This window comes from Chelmon rostratus, chromosome 6 (genome assembly GCF_017976325.1).
Source record: "Chelmon rostratus isolate fCheRos1 chromosome 6, fCheRos1.pri, whole genome shotgun sequence".
NCBI classification, from domain to species: Eukaryota; Metazoa; Chordata; class Actinopteri; order Chaetodontiformes; family Chaetodontidae; genus Chelmon; species Chelmon rostratus.
The window spans coordinates 19,168,223-19,185,099 of record NC_055663.1 but is presented as its reverse complement, the minus strand read 5'-3'; the positions used below and the strand labels follow the sequence as shown (position 1 = coordinate 19,185,099).

At 40.5% G+C, this 16,877-nt stretch overlaps 2 protein-coding genes across 2 annotated transcripts; both read right to left on the bottom strand.

Annotated features, from left to right (window-relative positions):
• Window positions 1-507: 507 nt before the first annotated feature.
• LOC121608270 (AT-rich interactive domain-containing protein 3A-like) lies at window positions 508-11,601 on the bottom strand. The gene is made up of 9 exons (XM_041939483.1): window positions 11,489-11,601; window positions 10,262-10,888; window positions 5,669-5,743; window positions 5,496-5,568; window positions 4,177-4,360; window positions 3,572-3,822; window positions 2,877-3,158; window positions 2,692-2,787; window positions 508-1,733 (listed from the first exon to the last, which is right to left on the bottom strand). The coding sequence occupies exons 1-9, from the start codon at window positions 11,510-11,512 to the stop codon at window positions 1,594-1,596; spliced, it is 1,752 nt and encodes a 583-aa protein (XP_041795417.1). The 5' UTR covers window positions 11,513-11,601; the 3' UTR covers window positions 508-1,593.
• Window positions 11,602-13,179: 1,578 nt separating this feature from the next.
• On the bottom strand, window positions 13,180-16,810 carry LOC121608207 (cytochrome c oxidase subunit 5A, mitochondrial). The gene is made up of 5 exons (XM_041939393.1): window positions 16,674-16,810; window positions 15,644-15,760; window positions 13,982-14,103; window positions 13,740-13,857; window positions 13,180-13,589 (listed from the first exon to the last, which is right to left on the bottom strand). The coding sequence occupies exons 1-4, from the start codon at window positions 16,744-16,746 to the stop codon at window positions 13,744-13,746; spliced, it is 426 nt and encodes a 141-aa protein (XP_041795327.1). The 5' UTR covers window positions 16,747-16,810; the 3' UTR covers window positions 13,180-13,589; window positions 13,740-13,743.
• Between the last annotated feature and the right edge of the window lie 67 nt (window positions 16,811-16,877).

The following is a 16,877-nucleotide window of genomic DNA, read 5'->3' as shown; positions in this document are numbered from 1 at the left end:
ATTTTAATGTTGTAGTTGTTCAAGATGCAACTAATTAGTTAAATCTATAACAATCTATGGCATCATATTTATAGTGATCATGTGTTTTCTATGTAAATTGTTAACCTGTACAGAAACCAAAAAGTCCAAAAAGAGCTTAGTAAAATCACTGTGCAGATGTATTAAGCAGACTTAAATGGAAATACTCAAAGTAGAAGTACTGAGTAAATATACTTAGTTGCATTCTGCTAATGGTACGTCATTTGTAACTGTGAAACACTTGGTAACCTTTCTTGACATTGGGATCAGTCGCTGATGAAGATCATGAGATGCAGCGAAAAGCTCAGAAACACACGGTACAGAATCGTACGCACGTCACTAGAAATATTAGAGGAGCAGATATTTTGAGGAACTTTAGGATCTTTAAACTGAGTTTGCAAGCATAACACCGACTGACTAAAAAAACGTCTTTTAAAAGAACAACGCAGTCCTTCTACAGCACACAAGATTGTTTTATTCCTCATGGCCACATGTCCAAGAAACATGTTAATCAAAGACCAAAACACAGTTAAACATCAAGCCTGATGATTCACAGTTGTCAAGTTCACCGTGACATTTGTTTGCAATGATATGTCCACTTGATTGTCTGCATACAGAAGATTTTCAGCAGCTGGCTAAATCAACACACGCTGCTTTACATGTGAGTATTGCATATTTCTCTAGAGGCGTGAGGTAGCATTGGTTCAGTGTTCACTTGTCAACAGCTTGAGGTCATTAACGGTACATTCTCTGCATTTATACAACACAGCAATATATTATGAGATACAGCACGACAGTGACGAGTCCAGAGGACATTCCAGTGAAACTCACCAACAAGGGAAGTCAAACTGAGGTAAATATGGATCACTGCCATCTTACATAAAGGTCCCAGGAGAAACCTCATCTCTCACAGATGACATGAAATAAACGTTCTGGAATTTTGAGGCTGAGCCAAATGATTAAATAAAAAAAAAAAAAAAAATCAAACAAAACAACACACGATGCAAAACATAAAAAAATCCAACCAACCTGCAACCAAATTCTATTTGACTCTTTAGGACACAACATCTCTGTGGAAACCGATGGTGGAAATAATCCCTGAAAGCTGCTGTGAAAAGTATTAAGCATAATCTTCAGCAACATAGTTACAGACAGGAGCTATGACATTGAGCTAAGGCTTTTTGGTCTTCGTCAGCAGCACCACATTGTTCTACTCTGGAAAAAGGCAGCTACAGAACTGTTGGACAATTAGCGACAAATAAAGAGGCTTAGCATTTGTTCCCATCGTGCACTTTTCTGCTCCAAAGACACTTTGAACATAGCTTGTAAAGCCCTTTATACATGAATCCCACTACATTTGCATTGCTTTTAACAGGCACTAAGGTAAACTGTCATCTGAATCTACATTATCGTCAGTTTGGAAGCCTTTGAGGTCAAACATTAAATCCTCATTTGAAGCACATGACACTGTAAAAGTAATGGAGAGATGTTGCAGCTGATTTTCCCTAGAATTCTTGTCTGACAAGAGAGGTATACTGTGTAATTATTTGCTCAAGATTTAAGCACCAGTGAGCATTAATTTGGTCCCTTTGATGAGGTGGAAGATGAAGAGGAGGGACTGTGTGAGGAGGAGAGGGCGCTGAAGCCACTTGTTCCTGCCAGTGTTACAGCCTGTGATGTGACGGGAGCAGCTGACCTCTGGGCAAACAGCGTTCCTGCAGCACAGAGATCAGAGAAGATTAACACCTATAGACAGTTAAATAAATGTACTGTTTGATTAACTTGTCCAATTTGCAGAAATTATAAATTTTCAAGATTGAAGGCAAGAAGGCAGTAAAATACAGAAGCATTAAAGGAATAGTTTGATATGTTGGGAAAGCCTCTTATTGGCTTTATTGCTGGGATTTAGACTGACACCACTCTAATGTCTGCACACTACATATAAAGGTTGAGCTGGCAGGCTGGCTTAGTTTAACACAGAGACTGGCAGCCTGACACTGTCCAAAGGTAAAAAGTCCCCTGCCAGCACCTCTAAAGCTCACTAATTAACACATTATACTATGTTTGTTTAATCTGTACAAAACCACTGCTCACAGCCAATAAACAGTCTGTCATGGAGTCCATCTTAAAACCACACTTAGGTTATTGTACATGTTAATCTTAATGCTAAACTAGGCTAAACTAGATTGCGTACTTCTTTACAGATATGAGACTGACTATTTTCTCACTGAACTCTTGGTAAGGAAGCAAATATGCATGTTTCCTTTTACTTAGGAAAGTCACTCCGCATACAAGTTTTCACGGCAGTCTCACTGAGTGGGACAATGTAACATTTCTCTATTGAATGCTGTTGCATTAACGTAAAGAGTGCAGCAGCACAAAGTAAAAGACTATTCTTATAAGTAGTATAAGTATGTAGCATGAGAAAACTGAGATCCTAGTTGTACTTTAGTAGCTGCAGGCATGTTAAGTGCAAAAAGTGCAGCGTCAAACAAAACAATGTGCATCATGAAATAACAAACATAAAAATTAACTAAGAATATAATTTAAAAAATATATATAAATATGATTTCATAATTAATAAATTTCCTAACAGTTTCTTTTCTTTTTTGGATGTCATAGTAAAAAGAAAAAGGCCAGAACCATGTTTTCCATTAAAAATGGGCTACTCACCTGAGTAAATGGTACCATTGACCTCCACAGATACACTGATGCTGGCAGCTCCGTTGGTGGAGATACTCAGAGACAAATCTTGTTTGCTTTCTTTTTCTGTGAGAAAAAGACAATAATCACATTAAAGGACTTTCCCATATAAAGCAATAGTAAAGGCCTTCATCATTACAGCAAAGGCTGCTCACCATGTCCACTGTTCAGTTTGAGATTCATGGGGTTGAGATGAGAGGCGATAGCCAGGAGGTTTTGTTGGAGGGCCTGCTGCATGAGGCGTTGCTGCTCCTCCGCCAGCTGCATCATCTTCTTCTCTGGACCGTCGGCCAGGGATCCTCCTGCTCCTCGCTCCAGCCTCTCTCTCAGATGCTCTAAGGTGGCAGCTTGTGCCAGCTGCTGCTGCTGCTGCTGCTGCTGGCCTAGTGCCAGAGCCATGGGCAGCTGGCTGGTTAATACAGGGGTTGACATCTCATCTGATTGGGGAAAAAAATCCCAGTTTACACATGTCATACAAAGGAAAATGAAAATGGCAATTTCCCTTTAGATAAAATGGTAGCAGTTCATAATGCGTCAGGAAAACATTCCTGGTATTGTAACCTGCATTAATACTAAAAAAAAAATAAATAAACATGTGGGAAGATTTAGCCACAAGCATATAAAATCCCCCAGGTTTACCACAAGGCAGTGATTTATTTATGACTCAATATGATGATGAAAGTACTTTAATATTAAAATTGCTACAGTTGTTAAAACGTGATCTAAAAATCAAGCAGGAGGCCTATAGTTGATTGGCTTAAAACAATATGGATCCATGATGGATCATTCTGATGAGAAATCGAATCAGGAGGTATCACAACTGTAACACAGCACACACAATCTGTTATACCTGTCTTTCTCTTTAGATTTGGGCTGGCGGAGGTACTCAGGCCGTTGTGTCGGGTCGGGGTGGTTTGCATCGAGGATGAAGAGAGGAGGCCATGTGGTGCAGAGCTCGGGGAGGGTGAGTAGCGGTACAGGCTGTTGGTATAGCTGGGACGCCGACCTTCTCTGCGATTGCTGTCGATGGCAGCCTGCAGCTCGCCCGGAGAGCTCAGGCCCTTCTTCTCACACTCGAACGGGTAGAGATACTTCATATACCTACAGGGGAAAGTTATGTGAGTCACTACTGTGAAATAACCATGAGCTGGGTGTAAAAGCACAAATGTTGAATGCGTCCATTAAGAATTTGAATCTGAAAGAGTACAAATTCAACATTTCACAGTGCTAAGAAATGTTGAAACAATGCAGAGGAACCTAAATATATTCAATAATGAAAAGGGCATTTGTCATCATTTAGTAGATCATATAGCTGCCTTCAAGATGCAAAAAAGCTTAAAACAAACCTAATAGCAAATAATAATGTTATAACTACTAGATTATATGTATGATTTCATACTGGAGCACATTTTACTCCTCCGACTGTGAGAGCTTTTCTGTGAGAGCGACACCTACTGGGTGCGGAGGGTGAAGGCTGCGCTGGTGATGGACGTGGGGAGATTGAGGCCTTTGGTGATCTCCCTCCAGATCTTCTTGTTAATGACCTCCACCAGGCCTCCCTTTTCTGTCACAAGCTTATAAAGCATGTACAGGTCCAACACCTGCTTCGCCATGATGGGAATGCGGTTCACAGGAGTTCCTGGATGAACGAGAGGACGAATGCAACGAAAGGAATTCATTTTCTTTGAATTCTACTCCTGAGAAGTGGTCTTGTAAACACAGGACATATATTCTGAGTTATCCATCTGAGGGCCTGAGATTAATGTTAGGTAATGTGGCTTAGCATGTATAGTCAGTGTGGATAGACTTCCCTAATGAAGCTTATTTCAGATGGCTGGGGGTGGGGATAATTCCACAACAGCAGCTCTGTTGCTGCATTGATTTGAGCACTGGGGGAGGGGTGATTTTCAAGACAGTGGTGCCTGCCAATCACAGGTTGACAACTAACCCTTCCAATCCTGGGAAAAGCCAATTAATGATGGGAGCTAAAAAGCAGTTAGAAATAAGATTACTTTGTGCTTAGGATGAACAAATGCCACAGACGTGCACAAATGCACATTTGTCATGACCTTGGCACACATAGAGTAAAGCTTAAAAACAGCGTCTATTTCTGTTTGACTGCAGTTTGTTTTCATTGGTCCAAATTAATCTGCAGAAACATGTCCCCGTACCATAAAAATACTTGCTTTGAGAATGGAGTTTTGGAGTATATCCACTCAACAGACCACCGGGAGCACAGGGTAAGATGTAAATAATTGTGTAAATAATTCACTCAAATTTGGGCAACCTACCTGCTAATAATGGACCTTGTAAACAGCAACAGTGGGGCTAAAACCAGCCTGTTTTCTACATCTCTCAGCTCACATTAAAAAGTCACGTAACAAACACCAACTGCTATCAGCTAACAGAGACACCGATTTAATTAGTTTACAATAAAGTCTCATTGCACGAACTGGCCGAACAGCAAAATGTGTATAAACAATATATGTACCTGTGTATGTCAGGTTTGTCTATCAGCAAAGACATGATTGTTTGCCTGACTGGCCATAAGATTTGGGCTCCTAATAGCTAAAAGCAATGCAATATTCTTATGTTAACCTACTGAGAAGAATTTGCATCTACAGCCCTCAACAAACCTCAAAAAGGAGTGGGGACATGACGCAAGGGCAAAGTACCCGGATGTACTGCTCTCATTTATAAGAGCTTCCTTAGCTGCTCACAAAAAAACAAAACAAAGATTTTTAAAAGCAGAAGGCTCCATCTCTGAATCTTACCTCGTTTCTGCATAAAGACGAAGAGATCATCGAGAAACTCCTTCCGCTGCGGGTCATTATCCAGTTCATAAAGCTGTTTACAGATGGAAAAAAACATTAATAATGAGCTAGTCAACAGTTACTGATTATTTCAGGCATTTGCTTCTTGACATACATCGTCCAAATCTACTGACCTTAGCAAAGTCCCTGGAAGGTTCCCCTCTTACTTTTCCTCCGTCATTGTCCTCAGCCCAGGCGGCACTTCCTCTCTGTAAATACACCCACATAGAGAAACACCAGTAAACGATCTGTCTGCCAGTTCCCCCATTTTGTCTGCTTAAATGATGAGTTGCATGAGAAGTTTAATGAGGAGATCATGGCAAATGTATAAGTTAGTTTCCAACTGGTACTACGGATGGTCTTACTTTATATACTGATCACTAGACTTGCAATATACAGACACACATTATTAAAATCAAACAAACACAGGGACGTTCTATCCTCGGTAAGACACCATTCCCATGTAAGATTTTTCCTTAATTGCCACTTTTCCTTTTGGACTCTGGACTGTGCTTCCCACCTCCTGTGTCCAAAACTGCTTTATTCCCAATGCCATGATTGTTTATTGCAGGCAAACAGCTGGTCACTGTAAACATCTAGCTGCCTATACTGCTACACTGTGTATACATTAACGCATACTTTTCAAAAGGGAGCGCCTGGTTAAAGCTGGGCACAGAAAAAGGGAGATTAAAGAAAGGCCCCATGTTCGTTCAGTGGTTTAATATGACATGTTATTCCTCCATCACCTCCCCCTTAACATGACAGTTAAAGGTTAAAAATGTGAGTGGAGGGCAGCATGTGTGCAACTGTGTGGAAAAGCCTGCTGAGACGTTATTGTCCCGCTAACGCGCTCAGAGAGCTGCTTTATGATGCTTGTCTTAAGAATGGTCTGTCATTCAATCACATGAAGTAGACGTTTTTTTTCTACCATCCCTGCCATCTTTATTCTCATTACAGTTTATTTTTAGGGGTAATGTCGATCTAGTTGCAGCTCACATGCCTCACTCTTTCCACCTTGGATTTAAATGATTGGTTTGTTTTCTGTAGGCTTTTGAGAAATGTTGCTCACATGATATTCAGTTCACGCTCTTGTTTTATGTGAACATGTTTTCTATTAAAACAAGCGCATGCATCTTTGTCAACAAAACATGTTTTTGTATTTGAAAGGAATAAACGCTTCAGTTACCATACCATGCTTGTGGTTTATCAAAATAGTGGCTTTCCTTGTTGAATTTGCCTGACAATTCATCCTTGACAATTCCATTTAAATGCATTTGCCGTGGCAACCTGATCCTGCGGCTAATGGCCATAACATTTTACCCTCTGAGCTATAAAATACATGGGAGGGGGGGCAATAATCTGTTGGCTCGTGTTTACAGTAAAAACACAATTCAGTCTGCAAATGCTGACACACAAACAGCTGCATGATACTATGAGGCTGTTCCCAGCCTTTGTTGTCACATTTACCCCCACAACCCCAACAGAGTTCGTTTCAACTGACTTTAAACTAGACATTAACACTAATAACCGCATAGACATTTTGCATGTGTACTACCAGCTCTTGTTGTAGCAGAAGCTGGACATTTTGAATGTGTATCCATTATGTCTTCTAGCCATTTATCCATTACTTTTACTTAATATTTTGATCATGTACCATTACTTTTAGCAAATGTTATCTATTTCAACCATTTTTCAAACATTTTCCAACTGTAGCTAATTATTTGATCTGTTTCAGTTACTTAACTATTTATCCATTACTTTTATCAAACATTATCCATTTCAACCTTTATCATACTTTAACTAGTTATCTATTACTTGTAGGTCATTATTTTAACCATTATTATTATTATTTATTTTTGCTTTCAGCTTGTCTGCTCACTCACACACACTATCTAAATGTAATTACTTAACCCACTCCAGGATCTTTATGTATTGCAGAGGTAAGTTATCTAAAGGACCCCTGGTTTAGACTCACTGTTGTAATGAACCCCTATAAACTTTACCTGAAACAGATTTTCTATTCCTCTGTTGCCCCCTTGTTGAACTGGTAAATCAGCATGAGCATTTAAACTGTGCCCCTATGGTGGCAGAGCTGTTGACACATCTAATGGCTTCACAGCTTAGAATTTCTAATAAAGGTCTTCTGCTCCCCCACCAGAAAGCTTATTGACGTGAAGGTAGATAAACATCCTGGTCTCTGGACCATCAAATGGAAATAAAACCCTTCCCCCTTTATTGATGAGCAAGGGAGACCTACTGCGGATCTATTAACAAAGAGCTTTCAGTTAATTGCTCACAGAGTTTTCACACATCCAGGCCTGGGAATGCTGATAGCATTCATTATGTAGGTCAGGAAAAGGTTTCCTTTGTTGGCTAGTTTTTAGTAGCTTTTCGATGATTTTATGTTTTATTTAAATGACGGATTATCAGATTAATACATATTACTGTAGTCCTAGCAGTCCTGCAAAAAGTATGCCCGATCATTTAGTCAATATACAAATAAATCGAGAAATTACTATGAAATGTCCCATTACGATCAAACATTAACACTAAGCGAAACTTCCTCTTATAATGAGCTAATGCTAAAACAGAGAAACAATGACAGCACAACTTTGTTCAAATGTCAATGTAACTGCAGGGGGGTGGGCAGGATTTTTATTCCAAATTAAATTATTGGGCCTTTAGTCACCCGAACAAGTCAAGATCATTTATCTGGCCCCGTGCTGTGAGCCTGAGCTGAGCCTGAGAGCTGTGGCTTTTCATCCCCGTCCGTGCCACAGACGTACAGTGAGGCTGCACACGAGGAGTGAACAATGGCTGTCCAGCATGTGGAGGCTTGTACAGCGCTGTCCACGTCTTCAAAGATTTTTGACTAATGAAATTAGTCAAACAAAAAGCTAAAGGCATAGTAGACAGGGACACAATTTTAGAGGGAAAAAAGGGCCAACCATTTCAACCAGCCACCAATTAACTGGCAAAAAAGACATTTTAAACTACTTTTAACAAAGTTAACTTTCTTAAAAGCACGTCACATAAGACAGCTTTAAATTATGGAAAAGGAGCCCTGTTTGGAAAGTCACTCAATCATAATAAAATAGCAACATATCTTCCTTTTTAGGCAAAGTGGGAAAACATCTTTAAATTTGTGTGCTGTTACAGGCCACATAACATTTTACTAGAGCTCAATAAAGCTCAATTTTCCAATTATTTTATCTTGACTAATCAAGCTAAACAGGTTAAAATGAAATATCTGAAACGATCAGTCCAGCTTGTAATTTATTTTAACAGCACATAATTAACTAAATTAATCTGACCACATACAAAGATGTTCACAAATTCTGACACAAGTGGGTCACAGCGAACGTCTCATACGCTTGTTCTACTTCACGCTTTAAGCAACAGAAAGGCAGAATTCAAACCATTTTACAGTGAAGCTCCTTTAACAACAGCTCCCCCCGCCCCCCACCCCCAAACTCATCACTGTGCTTTCATTAAAACAGAAGAAATGCTCTTCATTGCTCCAGCTGCTGTGTGCTGGTCTGAGAACAGGAAATGCATTCTCACTGCAGTAGCAATATAATGTATTGATTACTTGCTGCTGAATTAAGATGCCATTTAGCGTTGCCAAGCGACAGCTGAATTATGCAAAGCTCTCCACTGAGCTACAGCTACGTCAGCACTGAGTTTTCTGAGCCTAGGGCTTTTTAAAGGGGCGAATGAACACATAACTTCTTAAATGAACATGCATCTTGAATTAGTAAAGAGAACAAGTCATTTTTCATCACGTCTTACTTCTATGAAAATGCAGTCAACAGAGAGGGAAGAAAAACTGGATGAAAATACATATGAAATGTCTCCACATAATGAACAAGAGGCGGGTAAAATCTCTGACAACAAATACCAAAAGCCTCTTCTGCTCAAGTGCAAATACTGTAAGCAAACTTTATGGGTAGTTGCTTGCTGGTATGCCGTAAAGCTGTAACCCAGCTGTCCCTCAGCCTACAGGCCTCATTAATCATAATGTATTGTATTGAAGTGGGGCCTGTTCAAGGGAAACACACACAGAAGAACCAATCAGATTGGTCTCCATAAAGAAGGAAAAAAATTGTGAGGTCAACCTCTGTTAAGTAGTCAAACATATCTGTTGGAAAACAGTATTTTTATATTTAAATGAGATTTGCCTGATCCAATGAGAGAGAAGCCCCCTCTACCCAGCAATTTCTTACAGTGGTTAACCATTAAAACCAACCACGTTCATAAGTCCATGCTTGGAGTTATTTCATTAATCCTCTGCTCTCATTTTGACTCCATCTCCGTCAGGTCTGAACTGGCTGCTTTAAACAGTTAGGACTGGACCACAGCCAAAACCAATTAGCTCAGCCGGTGGCCAGAAACGTGTTTTCAAAAAAGTGTCAGGCATGAAGTGAAGTAAAGCAGGAGATCTTTGGCCTGGCCACTAATTAAATATTAGCAAGTTTGGGTATCTTGCCAAAAGAGACACGCTTGCTTTCTCCACATGTGAGAAAACCGGGGGAGGCAGCAGCGAGCCTGACTCTCAGCAGGAAGAAGTCAACAATTAGTAACACGAGGTAGAACACACGCCAGCTAAAATGGAGAGTTGCAGATGCAGACAGAGAAAGGGATTTGATGCATCTGTAATTTATAAGAGAAAACAACGAAATGAAGAAAAACAATACTACCTTGATTTGGACAGAAAGATCACTTACTTGTTTGAATGGCTCATCGTAGCCCCAGTCAGCAAAGCCGTTGGGTGATGTGAAGGCTTGTTGGCCTGCAGGAGACAGCAGCTCCTTCTCCTCGTGCTCCTGCTTTACTGCTGAAGGTGCAGCTTCGCTTTGCTTCACAGCAGACGACTGGGATGTGGGATAAGGAGGGAAGGGGAAGCCTGCAACCTGCTGGAGTCTAGGCTTCTTCACCTGCCGATGAAGCCCATTCTCCTCCTCCTCCTCCTCCTCCTCTTCCTCGTCGTCCACCTCATCCTCGTCCTCATCTTCTTCCACCTCATCGTGCTCTTCAGGCTGCACCATTCCCTGTTCCTCCTCATCTGGATCTACTCTTCTGAGGTGGCTGTTCAAGGCTCGCTGAGCCGCCTGGTAAGTCTGTGCATCGGCTTTGCCAAACAAAGCAGACTCCAGTCTGGAGCCAGAGGCTCTTGCTGCAGCAGCGTGTTGAGCAAACAGGAGCTGGGCTTGGAGAAGGTGTTTCTCCTGCAGGTTCATCTCCAGTTTGGCCTCTTGCTGCCTCTGCAGCTGCTCCATCACCGCCTCCAGCTTGACCCCAGCAGGTCCGAACTGCGGACACCCGGCTGAGCTGCCCTCCTCGGATAAGCTTGACTGTGAGCAGAAAATATTTCACATTCACATGTTTTTATTCTCACATGTTGCAGGAAATTACCCAAAGTTCTAGATGATGGGAACTAAAATCAATGAGTTCATAACGGATAAATGGGCAAATTCATTAGATTGTTGTTAGAATTAAGTTTTTGTTTTTGGATCCAAATGAATAACCAAGTTAAAGTGGAGCGTGTACAAAGAGGGTCTGTTTCGGCCTGAGAAAGCACATTAGTGGTGGATTAAAGTGAAACAAAGCTTCAGGGTTTAGGACAATTATTAACAGAACATACATTAATTCAGTTAAGAATAAATTAGCAGCAGGAAACAAACGTTTCTCGATGAGCTTTCCTGCGTCCTCACTTTGCTAAAATCTACTTAAATACAAGAGAACTTTATCTCGTGCTTTATTTCCCAGCGGAGATTAATGCGAATATGAGGCCTCCATTAATAACGAAATTAAAACACTTAACCAATCATTAATTCAAATGAAAACTTCATAGTTGAAGTGGAAGTGTTCCTGAAAATGCCTGCACGAGTGCTCATTTGCTTTGTTACTGTAACAAACACGAGTGGGAGCGTAAAACAGCCGTCGACACTCACCATTTGCGCTTTGGAGTAATTCATCACCGCCAACAGGTCTTGTCTAGTTTTTCCTTCTTTCCCCCAACAGAAATAAATCGCATCGCATGACCCGTTTTTTTTTAAAGAGAAAAGATTCTTCTGATCAAATGTGATTTAAAAGCCCCTGCAGTGTGGAGGCCGGGGTGATCGGGGCTGGAGGAGGGGTAATAATGCTCCGCTCTTCACCTCCCTGGTCACCGCGCATGGAAACTCAAACATCTTTTGATTGTCTTTGACTGAGTGCCCTACACCCCCAACTTCGATGAATGAAAGACCCGCCCCGTGCGTAAAGCTCGTAAAATGGGTTTTCTTTACTGCATCTCTGTGGCGCTACCCACCCACTTTAAATCCCACCCACTGCTTTTACCCTCTACATTTAAGGTAACACGACCTCTACTAGAAATACAACAAGAACATATTTTCGGCTGGAGCGGCCTCATTCACGCTGCAAATGGGTCTGACCTCTACAAGCACATGATTCTTCCCTGCGCTCTTACATTTCACAGCAGAAATACGCACGCACATCGACGCTCATTCGCATGATAGAGTCAATCATTAGTCATTGTCCTATTTCTCTGCAGCAGGTTGGATAAACTTGGATAAAAAAAGCTGCTGCAGGAAAATGTTTCAGAGGCTGGCAGAGGTCATCTGTTCGCCATCTTTACTTCTTATATTCAAGGTGCATGAACAGATACATGCATGTATTACAGTGATTAACTTTATCACTTAGTACTAATTGACATTTAGTGGGCTATAAAACCTATTTAACTGCAATATGGTATCTTGGTTAACATCTAATGTGCTTCTGTTCTAAACAGCCCAATAACCATGACAACCAGACAATCCTGGAAATCTTGGTTTCATGGGAATCGGTGGTTACAGTGACTCCCACCCCTCTATAAACAGCCCATGGCAGATGCTGTTGACACGACCTGATTGATTACAGGATAAGAGCAAAAACCAAAGAATTTGCTTTTATGAATCTTGAGAGTCAAGTCTTTTCCTGAGAGCCTTTGAAACATTACATTGAAATCACAATTCACACAATCAAGCAGCAAAATGGTGCATTCATGGACTTGAAGGGCAACTGTAAGCCTACAAAGCCTAAGCTCTGAAATCTGTTCCTCATATAGATTCAGTCAGCAAGTGTTGGCTGAAGCCACCTGTAGCAGGAAGAGATGCAGAATGGTGAATTAACACCTATCAGCAGTTACTCTTATTTAGCCTGGTAAACCACTGGTTTACATACTCGTATATCAATAATGGCAAAGGCTGCAGTGAAGAGCTTGAAATATTTAGATAAATTGAAGTTCAAAGAGTATTTCTCCATTACAGTACATACAACTGCATTTTTAAAAGAGAAAAAAATTACAATTTAGTTTGACACCATGTGCCCATTGACTTCACCCTTGAACATTTGTACCGTTGCTCCTCGGAGTCATTTCCTGTCACCTCAATAAAAAGGTACAGCGCTCATGATAATCACCAATATAAGAATAATGAAATATTATCCATATTAAAAATTGTTTTTTGAAATCCTGTAAAGTCCATGGACTGCAAGAATTGCCTACTTTACTTTAAAAAAAGGTCAAAACTGATTTAAGATGTTATTTAGTATCCCTACAGCAACAGTCCAGTTACGGGTTGATAATAACACTACACCATTTGCCATTTGAACAAGTTTATTTTACCAGCATGTAAATTTTCCCTGAAATGAAAACAGATGTAAGAGACTGAATACAGTAGAATGAGTTTTACATTCATGCGAAAACGCTGCTCCCTGGTGGCAAAATGTGACTCCACAAAAATGTCCAGATAAACTCAGACAACAAGTGATGTTCTGCTCTCTATTAAAGCAACTTCTAATGAGTGTACTGCTTCAATAAGAACTCAAACTATTTCAAATATCCCAAACATAGTTGTGACACTCAATAAAGATACATTTTCCTTTATTAGGTTCATCAATATTTTACAAGCAAAAGAACTTAATAAAGGCCGAATTAAATATCACATATATCATATGAGGCAAACATTTAAGTACAAGGTTTCTGTGTCATGGGGATATCCACCGTCGCTAAACCTGAAACATACAAACAAAATTTCTATTAGATTGCCATCTTACAAAAAAACTGGTATAGAGAAAAAAACCCACATATGATTGATAGATAGATGGATACTTTATTCATCTTCAACGAGAAATTATGACCAATTAGGGAATTTTAATACCTACTCATCTACACTTTGTCGATGCCGAGCTCTTCAGGTGTAGAGATGCCAAGCTCATCTAATGTTGGCCTCAGCTCCTGGATCACATACGGGTAGATCTCTTTATGAGGGCCGGCTTTGTCCTGAGGAAAAAGCAAATTGTAGAAAACAAATTAATCATTAACTTATGACTACCAACTGCAAAGACGCTGATTGGCAATATTCCACAAATTACCGCCAAGCTCAGCACATGGCTTTCCCTCTCACCTTCACTGCTTCCAAAATTCGGATGGCGCTGGCCATGTCGTTTAACCTCCGACAGGCTCTCAGTGCTGCCTCAAGTATCTTTGGCTCAGGTACCAAATCATAACCAATCAACGTGTTCATCCCTGGAAGAAGAAATTACATTTTTTAAATTGTAGATCAGAAACAGAAAACTACACTTTTACTATGAGCCACAATTCTTCCATTTCGTTTGATGCTTAAAAGAATATGGCAAAAGACATCCAATGCCTGATCCCACTACTGTTCTGTATTTTCTTATCCCTTTGCACCATAGACCTCCACACAATTACTGGATGACATGTTCCTTCATTATAATAAAACATGAGTACTGTAGTTATTTTGAGTTGATCACATACACACATGCTGGCGCATAAAAAACTCACTAGTGCATGTGCGTAAATGTGTATTAATCCATGGCTGAAAATAGTCCAATAATTGCACTATTTACTTAAGTACAGAGTCCAGCTGTTTTAGGAAATTACAGAGCCTATTTTAACAATGAAATATTGTTGATACTTGTGAGGTTTACATCGTGGGCTTGAAAGCTACATACTTAGTTGGACATTGGGAAGTGCTGTCAGACAGACTAACACTTTGCTGGTTTTGGTCTTTTCAGGGTATTTGTGGACAATAAAAATGAGATATAGACTCTAGCTTATCCTTCAATGTTGTTTAAATATACAAGATGAGAACTCTTTTTTTTTTTGTACAATTGCAAATCAACCACATTTGCAACACCACTTCCTCAGTTCCTGTATACTGCATATACTTTGGTGTAAATTGCTGGTCTTATCATTTCTCACCTGATATTAAGCCTTTCCCTTTCCTTCCTGCCACTGAAAATGTCTCTTCTGTAGCATTTCTTTTCTTACTGCCACTCAGACTGAAATGTGTGATCCATCAAGTACCACTGAGAAGATGAATTACGATCCAAGAAGTCCAGTGTGACTAACAGATTAATGCTTGTGGTGGTGTAACAGAAACCATAACAGTGCACAACTGTTTATAAAACTCAATACATACTCAGATACAAAGCTCACATCACCCATTGCTGGTAATTATTGTGGCCAATGCAGCACCTTGCCGGATGATGTTGTGTTGTTATTACAGCTAAGTTAAGCCCTGCCTAAACTGAAAGGGTTGTATTTTATATGACTGGGTATCAAATCTCAAACTTTTGGTACCGCCTAGAACGTGTCTGTAGCATTATGTATTGACAAGTGTCAAGTAAGAAAAGACGTTGGTGATAACGTACTCAGATTAGTAGCTTCTTTTTTTTCCCCTTTAAGCAGTTTCTGGTTCAAATCCATCCATCCATTAGAGTGTCATTTATTTAGGCAAAATCTTGGCTGCGTGCTTAAGAGTTAACATTTGAGCATTTTTTGTCATCTAAGTAACAAATGACAAAAATATCTCACAGCACTTGTACACCCAACATTGCCATAAAGCAGTCATCCTCACTGATTTGCTCCAAATCTCAGATTAGACCAAATCTTTACTAGTTGACTCTATGTTGCCATGAGGTAACTACTGTATGTCACCATATATTTTAGCTTTGCCTTATTAAAGCACTTAAAACAATTTCTTATGCTAAACTTTACAATACTTGTTGAACAATATGCACTCAGCCTTCCACAAACTTACCTTTTCTCAGCTCCCATGCGTCAATGTCTGGCTTGTTGAAATAGGTGACCCAGCGGGCATCAAACTCCTCATCGGTCTCTTGCTTCCCATGTGAGTAACTCCTTGAGGCCAAAGCAGCTGCACAATGAAAACACTTTTAAAGTTGGACAACTTCTCACCAACTAAATGAAGCACTTACAGTGACATCTAGAGTCAGGTGACATAGAAGGGCAAACACAATCAAGGGTACCTGACTTACACTGAGTCAAGTGGAAAGAGGACAAATGAAACACAGTAATGTAATGCAGCTGGATCATCGCCAGCGTCCTAACATGACCTACCTACTGCTCCTACAAGACTGCCAACACACTGGAAATAAACAGGATATTTCTATTTACACTACGGTTCTTAGGATATATTTAAGAGGACGTGGGAATCAGACAATGTCCACTTCATGAATACAAACTGTTATAATCGTACATCTATACCTGCCTAATTGAACTTCCATATAAAGGCGATATAGCAGTTTTAGCTAAAACATCACGACAACATCAGTATCATGTGTGTTTCATGGTTGTTACGGTCTATACCAAACCATACCTAAATGTCAAAAATACTAGCAACTAGTTGGCTGAACACAGCCATTGTTAGATAGCCTAGTTAGCATGTTAGCAACTAGCATCAGCAGCTGAGGCACAGGGCCCCATGCTCAGCCTTCCAAATGGGTCATGGCAAGGACACGGACACCACCGAGCTGAACGCCGGGACATTTTTAGAGGTGCACACACCCAGCTTATATGGGTAATTGGAGTACTGGACGAAAGTCTACATAATTTGACTTACACATTAACACCTTGAACAGTGTGAGGCGAATTTTAAGTGATAGTTACACTGGCTAACCCAATAGCAGCTAGCTAGCTAGCTTATCCGCGCGGGCACCGCAATGTGCCGACAGCCACACTTGATGTACGGAGGAACTTCGCCCTGACAGGTTCATAAGCTACCAAATTATAAAATAACACGCAGAGGTGATAACCGAAGGAACAATTACCTTGGCACCCTGGTTGTGTACGAGTAAGACTCCGGACACCGGAGACCGAGAGTCGGACGGCGGCTCTGAACATGATGCGGGACAGCCAGCTACACGCACCGGTGGTATTTTAGAAGAGGAAGCTAACGCTGACTTGCTTTGGCCGTCACGTATGCAGTCCCTTGCTGCGCATGTGCAAACCGCAGCTCATTGATATTTGTGTCT

Excerpts from the sequence above, each read along its gene's own strand:
- LOC121608270 (XM_041939483.1), bottom strand. The coding sequence starts at position 11,512 with ATGAATTACTCCAAAGCGCAAATG. Across the intron at positions 4,361-5,495 it reads CGTCTTTATGCAGAAACGAG|GAACTCCTGTGAACCGCATT; the intron begins GTAAGATTCAGA and ends TCGTTCATCCAG. Across the intron at positions 2,788-2,876 it reads CAAACTGAACAGTGGACATG|AAAAAGAAAGCAAACAAGAT; the intron begins GTGAGCAGCCTT and ends TTTTTCTCACAG.
- LOC121608207 (XM_041939393.1), bottom strand. The coding sequence starts at position 16,746 with ATGTTCAGAGCCGCCGTCCGACTCTCGGTCTCCGGTGTCCGGAGTCTT. Across the intron at positions 15,761-16,673 it reads TACACAACCAGGGTGCCAAG|CTGCTTTGGCCTCAAGGAGT; the intron begins GTAATTGTTCCT and ends TTCATTGTGCAG. Across the intron at positions 13,858-13,981 it reads GAATTTTGGAAGCAGTGAAG|GACAAAGCCGGCCCTCATAA; the intron begins GTGAGAGGGAAA and ends CTTTTTCCTCAG.